Genomic DNA, 19277 nt, shown 5'->3' on the forward strand with positions numbered 1-19277 from the left:
CATGGGAAGATTGAGCCTAAAGACTGCTTGGGGGAGATTTTCCTCGCGTGGAGACTGGACTGGTTGAAGCTTTTTGAAACATGAGTCCAGTGGCCTTGGAATTGAGGAAGCTGTGTTTCTTCTCTGCTCAGAGGACCTTTTCTTTCTTTTTTAAGATAAAATTCACGTATAGTTCTCTAATTTAAAGCGCACAATTCAATGGTCTGGCATATTTACAACAATCACCACAATCAAACTTAGAACATTTTTCATCACCCCCAGAAGCAGCCCTGTACCTTTCAGCTCCCCATTACCCCCCAAGTCCTGTTGCCCTAGGCAACCACTAATCTACTTTCTGTCTCTGTAGAGTCCCCTATTCTGAACATTTCACATAAATGAAATCATGCAATATAAATCCTTTGTGACTGGCATCTTTCACTTAGCCTAATTTTTTCAAGGTTCATCCCTGTTGTAGCATGTATCATTATTCCATTCCTTTTTACGGCTGAATAATATTCTATCGTATGGATAGAATTTTATTTATCCATTCATCAGCTGATGGACATTTGGGTTGTTTCCACTTGGCTATTATAAATAATGCTCTTGTGAACATTTGTGTACAGGTGTTCGTGTGGACTTACGTTTCCATTTCTTTTGAGTACTTACCTAGGAGTGGAATTGCTGGGTCATATGGTAACTCTATGTTTAATTATTTTGAGGAACAACCAGACTGTTCTCCAAAGGGGCTGCACCATATAATCCGCCAGCAGTGTATGAGGGTTCCAACTTCTCCATATCCTCACCAACACTTATTATTATCTGTCTTTTTAAAAAATTTATTTTATCCAAGTATAGTTGATTTACAATGTAGTGTATTATCTGTCTTTTAAATTATAGCTATCCTAGTGGGTGTCAAGTGGTATCTCATTGTGGTTTTTGATTTGCATCTTCCCGATGACTGATAATCTGAGAACTTTTTATAAACTTGATTTGCAATTAGAGTTGTCTGCCAACTGTCATTGTCACCTGATGTGGTGATGCCTCTGAAGGACTTGAGGGTCTCCACTTACTCTTTAATTTTTCCCCAACAGCACAGTAATGTCCTCTGCATTATGATCATAATTCAAAGCCTTCCTGAGCACCAACTGGGGGCTGGACGCTGTGCTGGGTGATGAGATACAGCAAAAAAAAAAAAAAGCAAGATCTCACCTCTTGGAGAGCTTGGTGGGTAAATGTGTGGCTCTGGATTTGAATCCTTGCTTTGTCACCTCGCAGCCACGTGGCCTTGGACAGGGTATCTACTCTTGCCCAGCCTCAGTTTCCTCATCTGTGAAATAAGGTTGCTCTGAGAGTTGCACGTAAAGCACTTAGCACAGCGTCTGGCACGTAGTGACTGCTCACAAGGCATCTGTTATTGTTAAAGATGAAGCCAGGACTTCCCTGGTGGCGCAGTGGTTAAGAACCCGCCTGCCAATGCAGGGGACACGGGTTTGAGCCCTGGTCTGGGAAGATCCCAAATGCTGTGGAGTAGCTAAGCCTGTGCGCCACAACTACTGAGCCTGTGCTCTAGAGCCTGCGAGCCACAACTACTGAAGCCCGCGCACCTAGAAGCCCATGCTCCGGAACAAGAGAAGCCACCACAATGAGAAGCCCACGTGCAGCAACGAAGACCCAATGCAGCCAAAAATAAATAAATAAATTTATAAAAAAAAGAGATGAAGCCAGATGATAAAGTAAATGTTAACAATACTGGACAATGAGTTATGATCAGAGAAATGCAAAGTGTCATGGAACACAGAGTGGGGTCTAGGAAAGGCTACCCAGAGGAAGTGATGTTTAAACAGAGAGGTAGGAATTGGCTAGAGCAAGGCAGTGTGTGTGTGTGTGTGTGTGTGTGTGTTCCTGGCAGTTGCAACACCTTGTGCAAAGTCTTGGAGGCTTGGAGGCAACAGAAGAGAGCATGGCATCTGGAGAGACTGAAATGTGTTCAGAATGTCTAGAGCAGGGCTGTGCAGTAGAATTCTCTGCTATGATGGAACAGTTCTATCTCTGTGCTATCCAACGTGGCAGCCACTAACCACATGTGACTATGAGCATTTGAAATGTGGCTAATGTGACTGTAGAACTGAATGTTTGATTTAATTTTATTGTAACTGACTTAAATTTAAATAGCCACTGTGGCTGGTGAACTTACATTGGACAGCACAGGTGTTTACACTGGAGTGTAGTGTGTACCTTCAATCAGAGATGAAGGTGGAGTGTGGAGAAGGGCATCCAGACTGCACCGGCTTGGTATGGGCTTTGCCTTTTACTCCAAGTGTCGAGGGAAGCCACCAGCTGGGGGGAGGGGAGTTAGGTGATCTGGTTTTCATTTTTGAAAGATCACTCTCGTTGCTGTAAGGAGAATCGATTATGGGGGTGTTGGGGACAGGAGTGAAGCAGGGAGACCAGCCTGAAGGCAGCTGTGGTCTCCCCGGCAGGGATGATAGTTGCTTGGATCAGGCAGAGATAGAGACAAATTGGTAGGTTTGCCGGGTGTGGGGATCCTGACGGCTTGGATTTTAGGAGTGAGGGAGAGGGAGGTGACCTAGGGCTGGATACTAACTTGGATGGTGGCTGCGTCCCCAAGTCCCAGCGCTGAGTCTGGACCAGGGCTGGTCTGGAAGGGAGGTCTAATTTCGAAGCCCAAGTCGGCCTCCTGTCTGCCCCTGCTGGCTGGTGCTGGAAGCGCCTTTAGCTCAGGGAAGGAAGGCAGCGGCCGTCAGGGCCCCTGGCTGGGGGGCTGGGGGGCTGGGGGAAGGCCCCGGAAGGTTGGGTGGGCGGGGTGCATTTCCAGGGGGAGGTGCTGGGCTGAGTCTCTCCTCTCCGGGGGGCGTCCACATCAGCTCTCCCTGCCCTGCGACGGGTCCACGAGTTGCCAGGCTGAGCCACATGGCCGCTGGGGGGCAAGTGGTGGGGAAGGGGAGGGGCGGATGTCCGTGCAGTGGGGCGAGTCCCCTCCCCGCCCCATGCGACACGCCAGCTCCCCCCGAGGCAGGGCCCCGCACCCAAGGGTTGCCTCAGACTGCCCCCCCGCATCTGGGGGCCTCAGCGGCAGGCAGTGGGGTGGGGGCGGGTGGGAGGAGGGGCGTGTCTCCCCAGAGAGGGTGTGGCCCATGGTCCGGAGGGTCAGTCTCCCGGCCAGCGGGTCCTGCCGCGGGAGAGCTGACCCCGCTGCGGCCAGGCGCGCGGGCCGGGTGGGCTGAGCGTGCGGAACGCCGACGGACGCAGCCGGCTCGCGGGGCTCCCAGCCACTCCGCGCCCCCTACGCACTTCCTCGGCAGCTCCGCCGCCCGCCCGGACGCGCCGCGCGCAGCCTCCGCCGAGCCGGTGAGTCAGGGATGATGCGGGCTTCCCAGGGGCCCGGGCCCCGAATCCTGACGGTGAAGGGTGGCGGCCGGGAAGCCTGGGTGGGCGCCTTGCTCCCCCAGCCCTGAGCCAGGGTCTTCGAGGGGCTCCGGCTCTCTTCTCCACCTGGCCTACCAGATCCTTCCTCCCCGGCCGGGAGGATGGGGGGTCCGGTGGTGCAGCGGCTGGGCAGACAGCTGTTGCTGCGGAGACTTGGGAGCAGGGCTGGGAGGCAGAATGGTGAGGGGCTGGGGACATCAGCCAGGCTGAATGGCGTGTGGCCCGGGAAGGACGCCCCAGGGTGGGCAGAAAGACGCGAGGTCGAAACTGCATGATGAGGCAGTCGACAGGCCCTGGGCTCTCCTGCTGCTGTGGGAAGATGCCCCCCGCCGGCCCCCCGCCCCCCCGGGGCTGAAGCTGCGCAGAAGATGGTCCAGGCCCTGACCCTCCCACCCTCCGCTTCCCGTCCCCAAGCTCTGCTCCGCTCCCTGCCCCCTTCTCCTCCCTGCCAGCCCCGCTGTCTCCCCCTTCCCCAGCTCTGGACTCATTTGCCTTCTTTCTGCCCATCCACTGGGGGGGCCCCCGGGGCTTCCCCCTCCCCGCCCTGGGGCCACGCCCTGGCGAGCGCTGGCGGCTGTGGTTTCAGCTCTCCCCGGAGGGTGCGCTGAGCTCCCCAGCCTGGCCTCGGGCCTGCCGGGGAGCTGCTGGGCGAGGGGGGCTTGGGCACCAGCGAGGCGTCTCCCTCCTGCTGTGAAGCCCCTAGAGACCCTAAGGCACACCGAGGTGGCACTCCTCAGAAACTGCAAGTACAGATGGGCCCTGAAAGGTTTTGAGAACTGCAGAGGAACCTCACGGTAGGCCGCGGTGGTTTCAGACTAGGCTCTGCCAGCAGCTTGGGACCTTGGGAGAGTCACTTCCCCTTTCTGAGCCCTGGTCCTCCTGGCAGCAAAATGAGGGGTTTGATAGGCCAGGGGGTTTCCAACGGTTTCCCCAGAGCACCCCACACCTCCTGTGTGGGAGGTTGAGCGACCTGCCCCACCCAAATCTGCATTTTTTTTTTTTTGATGTAAATATTGGCCACTGAGCAAGATGTTTTCGGACCAGGGCCTGTGGCCTCTCAGGGATCAGGAAGTCCCAGAGGGAAGGTCAGGGACAGCTGTGGCCCCTGTTCCTCCAGCAGATCCTGGCCCTCCCTCCTGCTCTCCTCCCCGCTCCTGCCGGGCCGAGCTCCCGGCTGGCGGCTGGTCTGCTTGTACCCAGCTTCTAAACCTCTCTGGGCCTGGGCCTCAGCCAGCCCTCCTGCCCCCACTCCTGCTGGGAGAAGCAGATGCCTCTGACATCTCTGTCCCCACAGAGGTTCCAGCCGGAAGGAGCAGCCTCCTCCCCTTAGGATGTCCTCGCCCTCCAGCCCGCCCGCTTTCAGGCTCGAGACGTCAGATGGAGGCCAAGAAGATGGTGCCCAGGTGGACAAAGGAAAACTGGGCAGCGGTGCCGGGCCACCCCCCATGGAGTCACCATTCCAGGGCGAGGACCGGAACTTCTCGCCTCAGATCAAAGTGAACCTCAGCTTCCGAAAGGGGGCAGGTGCCAGGTGAGGCAGCAAGCGGGGCGGGGGGAGCCCGGGGGCCTCACCTCCAGCAGAGTCAGACTGGGTGGCCTAGCCCAGCCCCAGTGCCCCTGTGCCACAGCCTTGGGGGTCCTGGGTCTGGCTCTGATGGCTCCTGGGCCCGACAGGCTGAACCCTGCTCTGCTCTCTGGGGCTGCTCCTTCCAGAACCTTCCCCACTCTTGGCCTTCTGTCTCCTGGGGTTGTGTTCTTCTTGTAGGGACATACTCTTTCCCCTCCTGGCACGTCCCCTTCCCAGCCACAGTCCCTGCGGGGGGTGCTAGCAAGATCCATGCTCCAGTCCAAGAGAATCAAGGACATCTGGAAATGTCCCAGGTGTTCCCGGGCTCTGCTCCAAGGCTGGACCTGTTGCCCTGGGGTCGTGGACTCTGGGGATTGAGGACGGTGGCCTTCTGCTCAGAGCCACCTTCACTGTGACTTTCCCGTGATGTCTTCTAATTCAGACTGTGGGAGCCACTCTCGCGGGAGCGCCACCTCCGGTCCTGTGGGTGTGGGGGAAGGGTGCACCTGGATCCCCGCACTGTGAGGTCCGACATGCGAGGCTGGAGAACGTGCGTGGGCCAGGCAGCACTCTGCCAGGGAAGCCCCGCCCTCCCTGCTCATGCCTGGGACTCAGCCCCCAGCCTCGGCCTCCCAGCGCAGAGCCGCCTGTCCTGTCTGTGCTGCAGGCCCGAGGTCAGGTTCAGACCAGGTCAGGAGAGGATGCTTGCAAAGCTTCTGGGAACGGGGAGAGGCTGCCCGAGGCAGAACCGGCCCCTCGATGCCCTTTGGTGCTTCAATCTGTGCTCCCGTGGGGCCTCCCTATACCAGGACCGTGATGCCTCCCTGTGACAGGAAGTGCTTTGTCCAAATAGCCACTTCCCCTGGCCGGACTGACCACGGGACTCACCAGTCAGCCGCAGTGACCTATTGGTCACGTCGTGGCCGCGTGGTCTGCTGGATCATGGCTTAAAACACGACTGATCCCAATAGTCCCACTCATCAGAGCCCCCAACCCTTTCTTGGTTAATCCATTCCATGGCAGACCTGAGGGTCCCCAAAGCATCAAACAGTCCCCCCTTTCTTGTCCCTTCCTTTCTGCTGGTCGTGGTACCAGGAGCCCCAGGGGCGAGCCCAGGCGGGGATGCCCACACACGCTGGATTCAGAAGGGCTACCAGCACCTCCTGGGGCCTTTCCCGGAGGTGTGGCTTCTCAGGAAAATTCTGTGAGTGTCTGGTGTCCGCTCTGGACCCCACGTCTCTGAGAAACCTCCGTCTGTCCAGCCTGGAGTCTCTCTGGGGTTGGGAGTCGGGGTCTAGAGTTAGTTGAACAGCCAGCATCCCACACCCCGTGAGCTCTGCACCGTGTGACTTTGGGAAAGTTACTCTACCTCCTTGTTTGTCTGATGGAGAAAATAGAGATTACTCACGCAGGGCAGAAAGGGCCAAAGGGGCAGGTACTCCATTGTTCGTCCATAGATGGTTTCGGAGAGGATGTGGGGCTTTTCTTGATTTTCTTGTTGAGGCCAGCGGCACGTACGGCCCCCAACAGTCTGTGGGCACCTCCGGTAGCCCCGCCCCGCCCCAGAGCCCAGCTCAAGAGCCATGACGAGCTCCTGTGCTGAAATGGATAATGAGGCTGTTGCGAGCACCTGGCGAGTGACAGGAGACGCCTGCAGTCAGGACGCGTGGTCCGGTGCCCCAGACAGAGCCCCCTGCTCCGCGGGTCTGAGCACTTGCGGTCTCCTTGGTCTGCCTGGGTGCGTAGAGGCTCTCAAAAGGGGCTCCTGGGCCCCAGAAAAGGCTCCCTGGGAAGCAGGACTTTCTGGGGGCCCAGGGCTCTCCTGCAGCGTCAGTCACAAACCACATCCCCCCACAGCCAACCAGACCCAAACCGCTTCGACCGTGACCGGCTCTTCAGCGTGGTGGCCCGGGGGGTCCCCGAGGATCTGGTGGGGCTACCAGAGTACCTGCGCCGGACCAGCAAGTACCTCACGGACTCGGAGTACACAGGTAGGCCTGCTGCTCGGGCCAGAGCCGCCGTGTGCTGTGCTGAGACCAGGCTGCCGCTGGGTGTTGGCCCCAGTCAGGAACTGAGGGGCGAGCAGGGGCGGAGTTCTAGCAGCCCTCCTGCCAGGATGACTGCAGGGGCCCTGCTGACAGAGCGAGGACAGCCCACTCCCTCTTCCACTCACCCCACCGGCTCCCAGCCTGTGTCTGCCGCCCTCAGCCGCTTCAGTGGCCGAATGGAGGGATGTTCACGGCCTTCCTCAATGCAGCCTTTCCCTGTCTCTCTCTCTCTTTGAGTAGCAGCATCGCTGAGATCTAATACACGTACCTTACACTTTATCCATCTCAGAGCATTCTTTGCCCCAAATCTAAATATCTGTATTGTTTGGGGATATCTGATTAGGAAAAGAACATGTGTGCCTTCTAGAAGGTTCAAATAGTAATGAAATGTATAAAGCTGAGGATAAAAACAGTCTGTCATCCTGGACCCCTGATAATGATTTGGGGTACATACTTTCAAACTGTTTAAATACATTAGGCATATATTTACATAAATGGGGTCATGCCATTGATGTAAATACATAATGATGTGCTTGTAATGGGCTTTCCCCCAACTTAGTCCATTTCAGTACACAGGCCTCTAACTCAGTCACTGTAACAACCTGCAGAGTTTCCCATCCTGTACATTTACCACAATTTACTTAACTAACCCCTTATTGGTGGCCATTTAGGTTGTGTGTAGTTTTCAGCCTCAACACACTGTGTGCCAGGCCCTCTGTGGGCTAAGAATTTTGTATATAATTCCATGTGATCCTTACAATAACCCTGAAGGGTCCCATTTTACAGTGAGGAAAACTGAGGTTAAGAGAGGCCAAGGGGCTTTCCTGGTGGTGCAGTGGTTAAGAATCTGCCTGCCAATGCAGGGGACACGGGTTCAATCCCTGGTCCAGTGGGCCACAACTACTGAGCCTGTGCTCTAGAGCCCATGAGCCACAACTACTGAGCCCGCACGCCACAACTACTGAGCCCGCACGCCACAACTACTGAAGCCTGCACGCCTAGAGCCCATGCTCCGCAACAAGAGAAGCCACCGCAATGAGAAGTCCACACACCACAACAAAGAGTAGCCCCCGCTCACCACAAATAGAGAAAGCCGGTGCGCAGCAGCGAAGCCCCAGTGCAGCCAAAGATATAAATAAATAAACAGGAAGCCAAGTGACTTGCCCAGAAGAGACAGAGTCATTAAGTGGTAGAGCCACTTAAGAAATACTGCTCCAGGGCTTCCCTGGTGGCGCAGTGGTTAAGAATCCACCTGCCAATGCAGGGACATGGGTTCGAGCCCTGGTCCGGGAAGATCCCACATGCTGCGGAGCAACTAAGCCCATGAGCCACAACTATTGAGCCTGTGCTCTAGAGCCCACGAGCCACAACTACTGAAGCCTGTGCTCCTAGAGCCCGTGCTCCGCAATAAGAGAAGCCACCGCGATGAGAAGCCCGTGCACCACAACGAAGAGTAGCCCCTGCTCACTGCAACTAGAGAAAGCCCGTGCGCAACGAAGACCCAATGCAGCCATAAATTTAAAAATTAAAAAAAAAGAAATACTGCTCCACATGTTCTCGTGTAGATAGTGTTGCACACATGACGAACTGTCTTAGAAACTTAATTTCTAGGGCAGAAACTATAGTCATACCTGTTGGTATTCTAACACCTGTTGGCTGGAGTCTTAGCTCCCTCCAGCCAGCCGGGGTACTTTGGGGCATGGGCTCACTGTACAGGCGGGTGGGTGGCCTGAGCACCACGGTGCCCCCCCCTCCTCCCACAGAGGGCTCCACGGGGAAGACATGCCTGATGAAGGCCGTGCTGAACCTTCGGGACGGAACCAACGCCTGCATTGAGCCGCTGCTGCAGATTGACCGGGACTTGGGCAATCCTCGGCCTCTGGTCAACGCCCAGTGCACAGATGAGTACTACCGAGGCCACAGCGCCCTGCACATCGCCATCGAGAAGAGGAGCCTGCCGTGTGTGAAGCTCCTGGTGGAGAATGGGGCTGACGTGCATGCCCGGGCCTGTGGCCAGTTCTTCCAGAAGAAAAGCCAAGAGACCTGCTTCTACTTCGGTGAGGAGCCTTCTTGGATAAATTGAGCTGCAGAGGGGGTAAGGCCTTGCCCAAGGTCACAGGGTTAATGTGACCCTTAAACCCAGATCTGTCTGACCCTGAGGCTCATGCTTCTAATAGCTAGGCCGCCTGCAAAAGCAGTTTGTCTTAAGAGGTGTTTTATCCTTGTCTGGCCAAGGAAGCTCACCACACATGAGCTCAGACCAGGGCAGGGGAACGGGGGCGTAGAACTGGTGTGTGAGGAGACTAGACCAGATGGGGCCTGAAGAAAGGGGTGTCTAGGCCCCGGCAAAGCAAAGAGAAAGAGGCGAGGGGCGGGAACCCTGGTTGGCAGGCTCCCGTTCTGCTCCCTTAGATGGTGAAGAGCTTTGGGCCCCTCTCCCTTGGGTCAGAGCTGGACAGAGCCACCTTGACTGGGGCTCCTAGGAGGATGCGGGGCCCGGGGCCTTCTCCGCTCACTGCACTGGCCTGGGTGGGCCCGGGACCCCAAGGCTGTGCGCATCCTCTCCTGTGGGCGCCTGACCCACCTCAAGGAGGTCCAGGGAGGGTGAGAAGCAGGCGGGTGGATGCTGGGAGGCCCAAGGCCCAAGCTGTCCCCTCGGCCCCCAGGCGAGATGCCCCTCTCCCTGGCCGCGTGCACCAAGCAGTGGGACGTGGTGACCTACCTCCTGGAGAACCCGCACCAGCCCGCCAGCCTGCAGGCCGCCGACTCGCTGGGCAACACGGCCCTGCACGCCTTGGTGATGATCGCAGACGACTCGGCCGAGAACACGGAGATGGTGACCCGCATGTACGATGGGCTGCTCCAGGCGGGGGCCCGCCTCTGCCCCACGGTGCGGCTCGAGGACATCCCCAACCTGCAGGGCCTCACGCCCCTGAAGCTGGCCGCCAAGGAGGGCAAAATTGAGGTGAGTGGCCAGCCCCCCTTTCCAGGAAGCAGCAGGACTCAACCCGGGATTTCTGCAGGAAGAGCCTGGGGTGGTGTCTAGCTCAGAACAGTTTCAGCATGCACCTCTCCTGTGTGTGTGTTTACTGATAAATTATATGTGAGCTACAGAATGAATATATTACATTTTTAAACAGGGATTTTATTTTATTTATTTATTTTCTTTTGGCTGCACAGCTTACGGGATCTTAGCTCCCTGATCAGGGATTCAACCCGGGTCACGGCGGTGAAAGCACCAAGTCCTAAACACTGGACCATCAGGGAACTCCCAGGGATTTTTTAAGTCACTTGGGTTTCTTGATTAGGAGACAGTCTTGTCATGTTCTTAGCTCTCAGGTTTTCTTCGTATTGATGGCTAAGTGGTCTTGATAACGAACGTTATCATCATTTTGTTTACTATAACAGTTGCAAATTTTTCTCCCAGTTCAACATTAAAAAAATTTTTGTGGCATTTTTTGCGACACAGAATTTTTACATTTTTATGTATCCAAGTGTTATCTTTTCTTTGGTTTTGCTATTGCTTAATTCCTTCTACAAGGTTTTAAAACTGTGTGTGTGTGTGTGTGTGCATGTGTAGGTGTGCACGTGAGTGTGTATATTCCCTATCCATATTTGCTTCCAGACTTTTCTTTTGCAGTTTGATTTTGAATGCCTAAAACTTTGATTTATCTGAAAGTTATAGGTTACTCTTATAAAGAGTAAGCACGAGGGACTTCCCTAGTGTTCCGATGGTTAGGACTCTTTGCTTTCATTGCCGAGGGCCCGGGTTCAATCCCTGGTTGGGGAACTAAGAGCCGCTCGGCAAAAAAGAAAAAAAAAGAAAAGCATGATCCAGCTTTACTTTTTTCCCAAAAGACTTTCCTGTTGTCTGATCCTTATTATTAGGGGAGCTTACAACCCACACAGCCGACACAGGGCCCAATGCTTAGAACACAGGTATTTTTAAAGGTTAAGATAAAAATAAACATAAGCGGAAGTTTTATGTTTTTTTCCTGCCCTCCAAGGTCCCTGGGGTGTGGGTACCTCTCTTTGCCGTCTAGAGGCATGGCTGTGTGGCCTATGGAAGCCGCTGCCCCATCTGGGAAGCCTCCCCACCATTCCTCATTTGTAAGACCAAATTGCTTCTGGAGCTGTCCGGGTTAGGGGTGGCTTCTAGTCTGTTGAAAGCTCTAGACTCTGGCCACAAACGTGCACACACGTGTGTAACTGGTAGCCTCTGATCTCATGGGGCCTTAAGGACCCTTGGATTGGGGGTCCCTCGGCCATATGAGTGTCCAGGAAAGAGGCATTGGGGCAGGAGTGCGGAAGGAAGAGGCAGGCTGGCAAAGGCGGGTGGGTGGGAGTGTCTACGTGGTGGCTGAGTGTGCGTGGACCTGTGTAAGAGTTCATATGCGCAAGGACCCGTGGGTGCAGGGCATGTACGCGTGTCTGGGCGGTGAGCAGCTCTGTGCACGCCAAGCTCACGTGCCTGCCCTGTAGATTCTCAGACACATCCTGCAGCGGGAGTTCCCGGGGCCGTGCCAGTCCCTTTCCCGCAAGTTCACGGAGTGGTCCTACGGGCCTGTGCGGGTGTCGCTGTATGACCTGGCCTCTGTGGACAGCTGGGAGGAGAACTCAGTGCTGGAGATCATCGCCTTTCATTGCCAAAGCCCGGTGAGCCTGCTTCACCCCAGGGGCGGGGGTGTGCGTAGGGGGCCTGGCAGAGCTCCCTGCAAGGTCCACAGTTCGGGGCTGCCTGCAGGGCCGCCCCTGCCCTTTAACCGAACAGTCGGGGTGTGGCCGCACGTGCGCACCCGGCCGCTGGGCACACGCTCGCTCCACACAGGCCGGTCCCACCCGACACAGGGGTCACACCGGGGTCCCGGTGGCTACCACTGGGGGCCTCTCTGTTGACCAGCACCTGCTCTGGACTTGTCACTCCACAGCCACGAGGGTGGGGTGGCGGCCGGCGGGGAGGGGTCGCTCGGGGCTCCGCACCCTTTCCGCTCTCCCCTGGTGCCTCCACGTGTACTTGCTGAATGCACCTCTGGCTCTCGCCTTCCCATCCCAGCACCGGCACCGAATGGTGGTTTTGGAGCCGCTGAACAAACTGCTGCAGGTGAAGTGGAATCTGCTCATCCCCAGGTTCCTCTTCAACTTCCTGTGTTACTTGACCTACATGTCCATCTTCACTGCTGTCACCTACTACCAGCCTGCCCTGGACAAGGCAAGGCAGGGAGGGGCACATCCTGGGGAGGCCTCCTGGGAACAATCCTGGCAGAAGATGGGGCAGGGATTACAACCCCGTCCTGCAAATGCTGACCGGAGGCCGGACCGCTTGGTGGCCTGCCCACGGCGCTTACACAGCTGGTCATGATACGGAAGTAACAACATAGTAGTAACAACAACAATACTACTACTCACTGAGTGTGCAGCACACGTGAGAAAGTATTCAAGTGACTGACGACGTGTGTTAACGTATTTAATTAATTTCACAACAACCCTCTGAGATGATGAACTCTTATCATTGCCAGTTTATAGTTGAGGGAAGGAAGGCGCAGAGAGTTTAAGGAACTTACCCAGGGTCACACAGGCTGTGAGTGGTGGAGTTGGGATCTGAACCCAGGGAGTCTGGCTCCAGAGCCCATGTTTGCTCTGCTGCTCGGGGGGCCTCCCCACAGCTCTCACGAGCAATGGGCCCCCAGCCTCGCTCTCAGCGGGGAGCTGCTGGGGGGGACCCCAGGCCTGACCCGAGTGTGTCTTCGTGCAGGACTTCCTCCCGCTGGAAGGAACTGCTGGGAACTCCATGCTGCTGCTGGGCCACATCCTGATGCTGCTTGTGGGGGCCAACATCCTCATGGGCCAGGTGAGGGTTCCTCACATCCCCCACCTCAAACCTGGAATTCTGCTACAAGCAGCCTGAGAGTGAGTTCACGACAGTCCCTCCATGTACGGGAAGCTGAATCCCACACCTGGTCCCATCCTGGCCAGCCTCAGGGCAGCTGAGGGCCGAAGGTTCTGGCCTTGCCTTTTGGGCTGGGTACCCTCCCTGCTGTGCTTTCTGGGGTGCCCACGGGGCAGCAGATATCTCCTATGACTCCTTGGCAGTGCCGGCTCTGCCCCCCTGGGAATGGAGCTGGAAGCCCCTGACCCCAGGTCCCTGGCTCATTCCTCACTTGGGGAGCACAGAAGGGTGGCGGCAGGGGGAACTCAGCCCAGTGCCTCCAGCACGGCCTCTTCAGGGCAAGATGCTGCCAGCTTGCAGGAGACAGGCTGGGCTGTGGCACTGAGACTCTTGGAGTGAGTCTTGGAGGGTGGGCAGGACGTAGGCACCGAGGCCAGGTTGGCTGGAGCAGCCGGTGGTCCCTGTGAGGCCAGGGCGGGGGAGGGAAAGGAGCCTGTTTCACCACGCGGAGTGTGAGCCCTCCACCTGGACCCACAGGGAGACAGCAGGCCCCGGCATTGTCTGGGTCTCTGCACTTTTTGGAAACAGGGTCCAAACTTTCTCAGCTACCAGCAGGACTCATGAGCACCCCAAAAATTCAAAGCTGCCGCCCGAGCCCCTGAGGTGGTCCTGGCGAGACTTTTACAAGCAGGCCGGCCGGCGGCCCTGAGGGCAGCGGGGCTGCTTGTGGCCTGGAGAGCAGGTGTCACGGCCTGTCCTCCTCCTTCCCCCGCAGCTGTGGTACTTCTGGAGGCGCCGTCTGTTCATCTGGATCTCGTTCATGGACAGCTACTTTGAAATCCTCTTGTACGTGCGCCCTCACTCCTCCCCCGTCTCCTGCCTGGGAGAGGGCACCAGGCGGGCTTTGGGGGTGAGGACCCTGGGCCAGGGAGCTCCAGGAGGCTGGGAGCAGCTCACAGGCCAGACCCCGGAGTCGGGCTGCTGTCCGGTCCGGGCCCTGAGCATGGTAGTCACATCGACCGAGCCCTCGCTCCGCACCAGTGGAGCCTGAAGTCTTTACACGCGTGTCTCCCTGAATCCTCGCCGACACTCTCCGAGCCGGGCGTTACTACTGTTACCCCCGTTGTACGGGGGAGGGAACTGAGGCCCACGGGGGTTGAATGCCTTGCCCGAGGTGGAGGTCAGGATGCTTGGATCCAGTCCCAGACAGAGGCGGACCTTCTCATCTCTGAGACCGCGGAGGCAGCGGCAGCGGGGGTCAGTGCTGGCCACAGGAGGCCCGCGAGCTGACCCCGCCCTGCCTCCACGCAGCCTGGTCCAGGCGCTGCTCACCGTGCTGTCCCAGGTGCTGTGCTTCCTGGCCGTCGAGTGGTACCTGCCCCTGCTCGTGTGCTCGCTGGCGCTGGGCTGGCTGAACTTGCTGTACTACACGCGCGGCCTGCAGCACACGGGCATCTACAGTGTCATGATCCAGAAGGTGAGAGGCAGGGGTGGCCCCGTGCAGCCAGACCGGGCAGGGCTGGACACCGCACCCCGGGGGGCTCCTCGTGGGCCCGGCAGGCAGGTAACTCCCCAAAGCTGAACCCCCCACCGGCTCGTGCCTTCTAGGTCATCCTGCGGGACCTGCTCCGCTTCCTCCTGGTCTACTTGGTCTTCCTTTTCGGCTTCGCTGTAGGTAAAGGCCCCCCGTCCCCCACCCACTCCTTGCGCCCCCTCGAGGCTGCCTGCTGGTCTCCCCAGGCTGAGGACCCCCTGCCTATCTCCTCAGCACTGGTGAGCCTGAGCCGGGAGGCCCGGGACTCCGGGGCCCCTGCGGGCTCCAACACCACGGAGGTGGCGGGAAAGGGGGACGCGGAGGGCAGCACGGCCCCGTACGAGGGCGTCCTGGACGCCTCCTTGGAGCTGTTCAAGTTCACCATCGGCATGGGCGAGCTGGCCGTCCAGGCCCAGCTGCGCTTCCGTGGGGTGGCGCTGCTGCTGCTTCTGACCCACGTGCTGCTCACCTACGTCCTGCTGCTCAACATGCTCGTCGCCCTCATGAGCGAGACCGTCAGCAGCGTCGCCAGCGACAGCTGGAGCATCTGGAAGCTGCAGGTGCCCGGCGAGGTGCCCCGTCCCCTCCAGCGTTCCAGGCCCGGCAGGAGTACGCAGAACCCACTGAGCTGGGCCCCCGAGTGGGTCCGGCCCTCTCGGGGCCTCCCTTGGCCACTCCTTCCTGCGCAGGGCTGACGTGAGGCTGCAGTAAGGGCTGAGGGCGGTGCCTGGCACACAGTAGGTGCTCAGCGTGTTAGCCACCGTCATCATTAGTATTAAGTGCTTCCTGAGAGCCTAGTGCAGGGCTAGGCACAGTTCTAGGCTCGAAAGACCCGGCGGAGAACGAGACGGAGACCCCGCCCTCATGTAGCCCCCTTCGTCGCTTGTTCCGTGGGGCAGGCTTGGTGGACGAGGCAGGCGGGATGCGCGATCCTGGAGCTGGCCCAGGCTGCAGGAGCTTTGGGAGCAGGGGCTCGGGTAGCTGGGAGCTCATGTGGCACCTGCCTGCCGTGGAAGCAAGAGCTGCTTCTTGACTGGGGAGGGTCGGGGGTGGGCCTAGGCAGTTGGTGCAGGGAGAACCTCGCCCGCGGGGGCTGGACTGTGTGACCAATTCACCGTTGACCTTGGGCAAGCCCCTCACCTGCAAAGTTCTGTGCCTGCCCCCCGCCCCCAGCTCGCTTGTGTGATAGCAGCAGGCACATGTGACGTTCCATACCTGGTGGAATTCTAGAACCTGTAACGTTGCAATTGCAAGGAACTGTAGGGCGTTCGTCACATGCCGACTTCCCAGCAACCACCCAAGGCATATTGGCCTCAGTCTGTAAGTGGGAAAGAGACTCAGAGGGATACAGGGCCTGACACCACATACGTAATCAAACCTCGGGGCTGGACTCAAATCCATGCACTTAGCAGATGCAGAGTTCTACTGTAAAGTGCTGGCTACTCTGTCTGATGTATCCTTTGTCCCCAGAAAGCCATCTCTGTCCTGGAGATGGAGAACGGCTACTGGTGGTGCAGGAGGAAGAAGCAGCGGGCAGGGGTGAGACTGACAGTTGGCACCAGGCCGGACGGTCTCCCCGACGAGCGCTGGTGCTTCAGGTGAGTGGAGAGGCTGGGGGGTGGCCTGGGGACCTTGCTGAAAACCAGGCGACAGCGGCTAGGAGTCAGGTCTGGTGGGAAAGGCAGGGCCTCGGAGCGCCAGGGGACTCTGCCCTGGACAGGCGAGGTCAGCGATGCTGGATCTCATAGGCCCGGTCTCCACTGCCTGCTCTTCCTGTCTGGTCACCTTCCTGTCCCACTGACTGAAACTGGAGGTCCCTCCCAGTGGTCCCTGACCGACTCCTTCTGGCCTGAAAGGGGGCACAGTGAGGAGGCCAAGAAGCCAGAGGCATCCTCGGGTTAGAGCATGCTAAGCTTGCCCTGGCTGGTCTGCTCTGTCCTCCCAACGCCCCCGTCCTGACCACGGAGGCTACAAACCCTTCCACGCAGAGCAGACGCTCCCATGGGGGCGGGAACCTGGTGACAAGTGCTCGGCCAGCAACACACTTTCCTGAGGTAGCAGCCAAGCAAGGGCGGCGGGTCTTAGCCACGTAGAGTAGCCGTGAAAGGGCCCCGGAACCTGGGAACACACAGATCCAGCTGATCTAAACTCCTCTCTGGATGCTGGGGGCAACCCAGGTCGCCGTGAACAGCCAGAGGGGACAGACGCCTGTTCCCCCCGGGGGTGGGTGCCTGGCCGGGGCGGCAGTCTGAGAGCCGAGAGGACGGGGCTCGCGGGGGGCTGCTGGGTGGCCCAGTGTCCTGCGGAGAGAAGCCCTGTCCTCCTCACAGCCCTGGGGGCCCCTCTCCTGGGGCAGAGCACGCTGCCGCCTCGGCCTCCTGGAGCCTCACAGCGCCCTGTGGCCCGCAGGGTAGAGGAGGTGAACTGGGCTGCGTGGGAGCAGACGCTGCCCACGGTGCGTGAGGAGCCCTCGGGGCCAGGTGGCCCTGGTGAGTAGCTGTGGAGTGTGTGTGCGTGTGCGTGTGTGTGTGTAAAGGGTTTGCCCCTTAAAGCGGCGATTCCCCCCCCCCCCCCCGTCGCCTGGGAAACCGGCTCTTGGGCACCCTCCCCTCCCTCCTCCGCCAGCAGGGGGACAAGTTAGGGAGGCCCCCCAGCCCCGTGGCTCCGCCCCGACAGGCCAGCCTCGCTGCCGCCACACCGCTGAGAGGCCACTTCATCCGCCTTTGTCCCCATCAGGCCCGCGTCCCCTCCATTCTAGGGTGGCGCTGGCCCCCTCCACCCCGACTCCTTCGTCCCCCTCCACGGCCGGCAGGCACCCACCTCAAGGCTTCGTCCCCCCTCCTCTCCTTTCTCGTGCTCTTTCCCACCCCTCCACTTGCCGTGGCCACCCGAGACCCTGTACGTGCGTGGAGTCTCCTCCGGCCGCCCGGGCTCCTGGGTCCCTGACCGCGGCCCTCGCGAAGCGACAGCTTTCCTGCGCACCTGTCTCTGTGTCGCCCTTCCTCCGAGTCCTGCCGTCCCATCCCTGCAAGACTCGGAAAGCCCCCTTGTCCCTCATCTTGCCCCGCGCCGCCCCGACTCCCTGTCCCACCCGCCCGCGCCGCCTCCAGCTGGACGCCCCCAACAGGAACAGCCTTGTAGTCGGCCCCACCCTCCTGGCCAGGCGGGGGGCCTTGCGGGTCTCTCCCCCTCCCCCTGGTGCTGAGTGTCCTGGGGCCTCCGGTGGCTGCGGTCCCGCCGCCGGCCCCTCTGCCCTGCGCCTCACCTCTCCCACGTCTGCACCACGCGGGGGCTGCTCAGCTGGCACCCGGACCCCAGACAAGGCTTTAAGTCCAGGCTCGTCCTACTCCAGTCCCTCGTACGTAGACGAAAACTACACACAGCCGCACCACACACCGCCTCCCACTCCCTGGCAGGCCGCACCCCTCCCCCCGGGGTCAAGGCCCAGAGCCGTTGTCCAGCCCCCTCCCCGCACCTCCCTCCATGTGCCGGCCGGTCCCTCCACAGTGCTCACGTCCCTTCCTTTCCCGGGCTCGTGTCTCTGTAGGTGCCCTTCCATCCTTCCGGGCGTCCCTTCTCCACCTTCCCCACCGGTGGCGGGGGGCCGTGGGGGGTCTCCTCTCTCGTCTGAGCACCTGACGCTCCCCTCCCTCTGGCTCCTCAGCACATCATCGGCTGTTCTGGTTTCTAACACAAAGGCCTGTCACCTGCAGGGGCTTTCAGCTCCTGGGAGGAGGTCCCTGACTGGCACCTGGCAGGGGTTCAAGAGATGCTTGCAGAAGCAGGGAGGCAGGAGAGGGACTGCTGGGGACCCCGAGGCTGCTGTCCCCTGGCATAATGTGGTTTCATGGCCGTGGCTCCCTCCTGTTTCCCTGGTGTCTGCGTCCTGGGGACACTCCCTTCATCCCATTCACAGGCGCCCTGAAGAACCCAGCCCTGGCCTCCCAATCCAGCCAGGACAGTGCCGTGGAGGAAGACCATGTGCCCCTCCAGCTCCTTGAGTCCCACTGATGCAGCAGGGGGCCGGGAGGACAGAGCACGGAATGTTTCCAGCCCCACCTACTGGCTCTGGGACCTCAAGAGACTTTGGTGGCAAAAATAAATAAGTAATTTCTTGTGGCTAACTCTCCTGGAAACATTATTTGAGTAAAGGTACTGGGCCCCAGGACTTCCCTGGTGGCGCAGTGGTTAAGAATCCGCCTGCCAATGCAGGGGACACGGGTTCGAGCCCTGGTCCGGGAAGACGCCACATGCCGCGGAGCAACTAAGACCGAGCACCACAACGGTCTCTAGAGCCCACGTGCCGCAACTATTGAAGCCCGCGTGCCTAGAGCCCGTGCTCTGCAACAAGAGAAGCTCATCGCAGTGAGAAGTCCACGCACCGCAACGAAGAGTAGCCCCCGCTCAATGCAACTAGAGAAAAGCCCGCGCACTGTAACAAAGACCAACGCAGCCAAAAATAAAATTAAAAAGAATTAAAAAAAATAAAAAGGTACTGGGCCCCTGAGCTGGTCGGCGTCTGCATGTCTCTGTGAGCTCACATCTGTGTCTGGGGCCGGGCTGCTCCTGCCCTCTCCTGAGCACAGGGACCCTCACCTACCGCCCCCCAGCTGCCCTCTTCGGGGTGCAGGCAGCTAGCCGAGGCGCTGTGCCTGCTGTCACCGCAGACGCGAGGTGGTGGACACCAGCAAGCACAGCAGCCTGTCCTTCCTCTCCCACAGCCTCCAGACGCCCCTTAAAGCCACCCCAGGACGTCTCTCAAAGCCTTTGCGCTCCTGGGCTTACTTAGTTCAGGCTGTGGATTATTGCCTCCTC

At 58.8% G+C, this 19277-nt stretch overlaps 1 protein-coding gene across 1 annotated transcript; it reads left to right on the top strand.

The window, feature by feature from the left end:
* Positions 1-2226: 2226 nt before the first annotated feature.
* Positions 2227-18948, top strand: TRPV2 (transient receptor potential cation channel subfamily V member 2; the record flags this gene model as incomplete). Its single annotated transcript, XM_082679444.1, has 16 exons — positions 2227-2271; positions 3203-3348; positions 4721-4957; positions 6851-6984; positions 8805-9098; positions 9708-10006; positions 11524-11697; positions 12095-12250; positions 12794-12889; positions 13704-13774; positions 14240-14405; positions 14537-14603; positions 14697-15022; positions 15933-16060; positions 16872-16951; positions 18379-18948. The coding sequence occupies 16 exons, from the start codon at positions 2227-2229 to the stop codon at positions 18471-18473; spliced, it is 2514 nt and encodes an 837-aa protein (XP_082535570.1). The 3' UTR covers positions 18474-18948.
* Between the last annotated feature and the right edge of the window lie 329 nt (positions 18949-19277).

The sequence above is a fragment of the Grampus griseus genome (assembly GCF_964374135.1).
Source record: "Grampus griseus genome assembly, chromosome: 20".
NCBI classification, from domain to species: domain Eukaryota; kingdom Metazoa; phylum Chordata; class Mammalia; order Artiodactyla; family Delphinidae; genus Grampus; species Grampus griseus.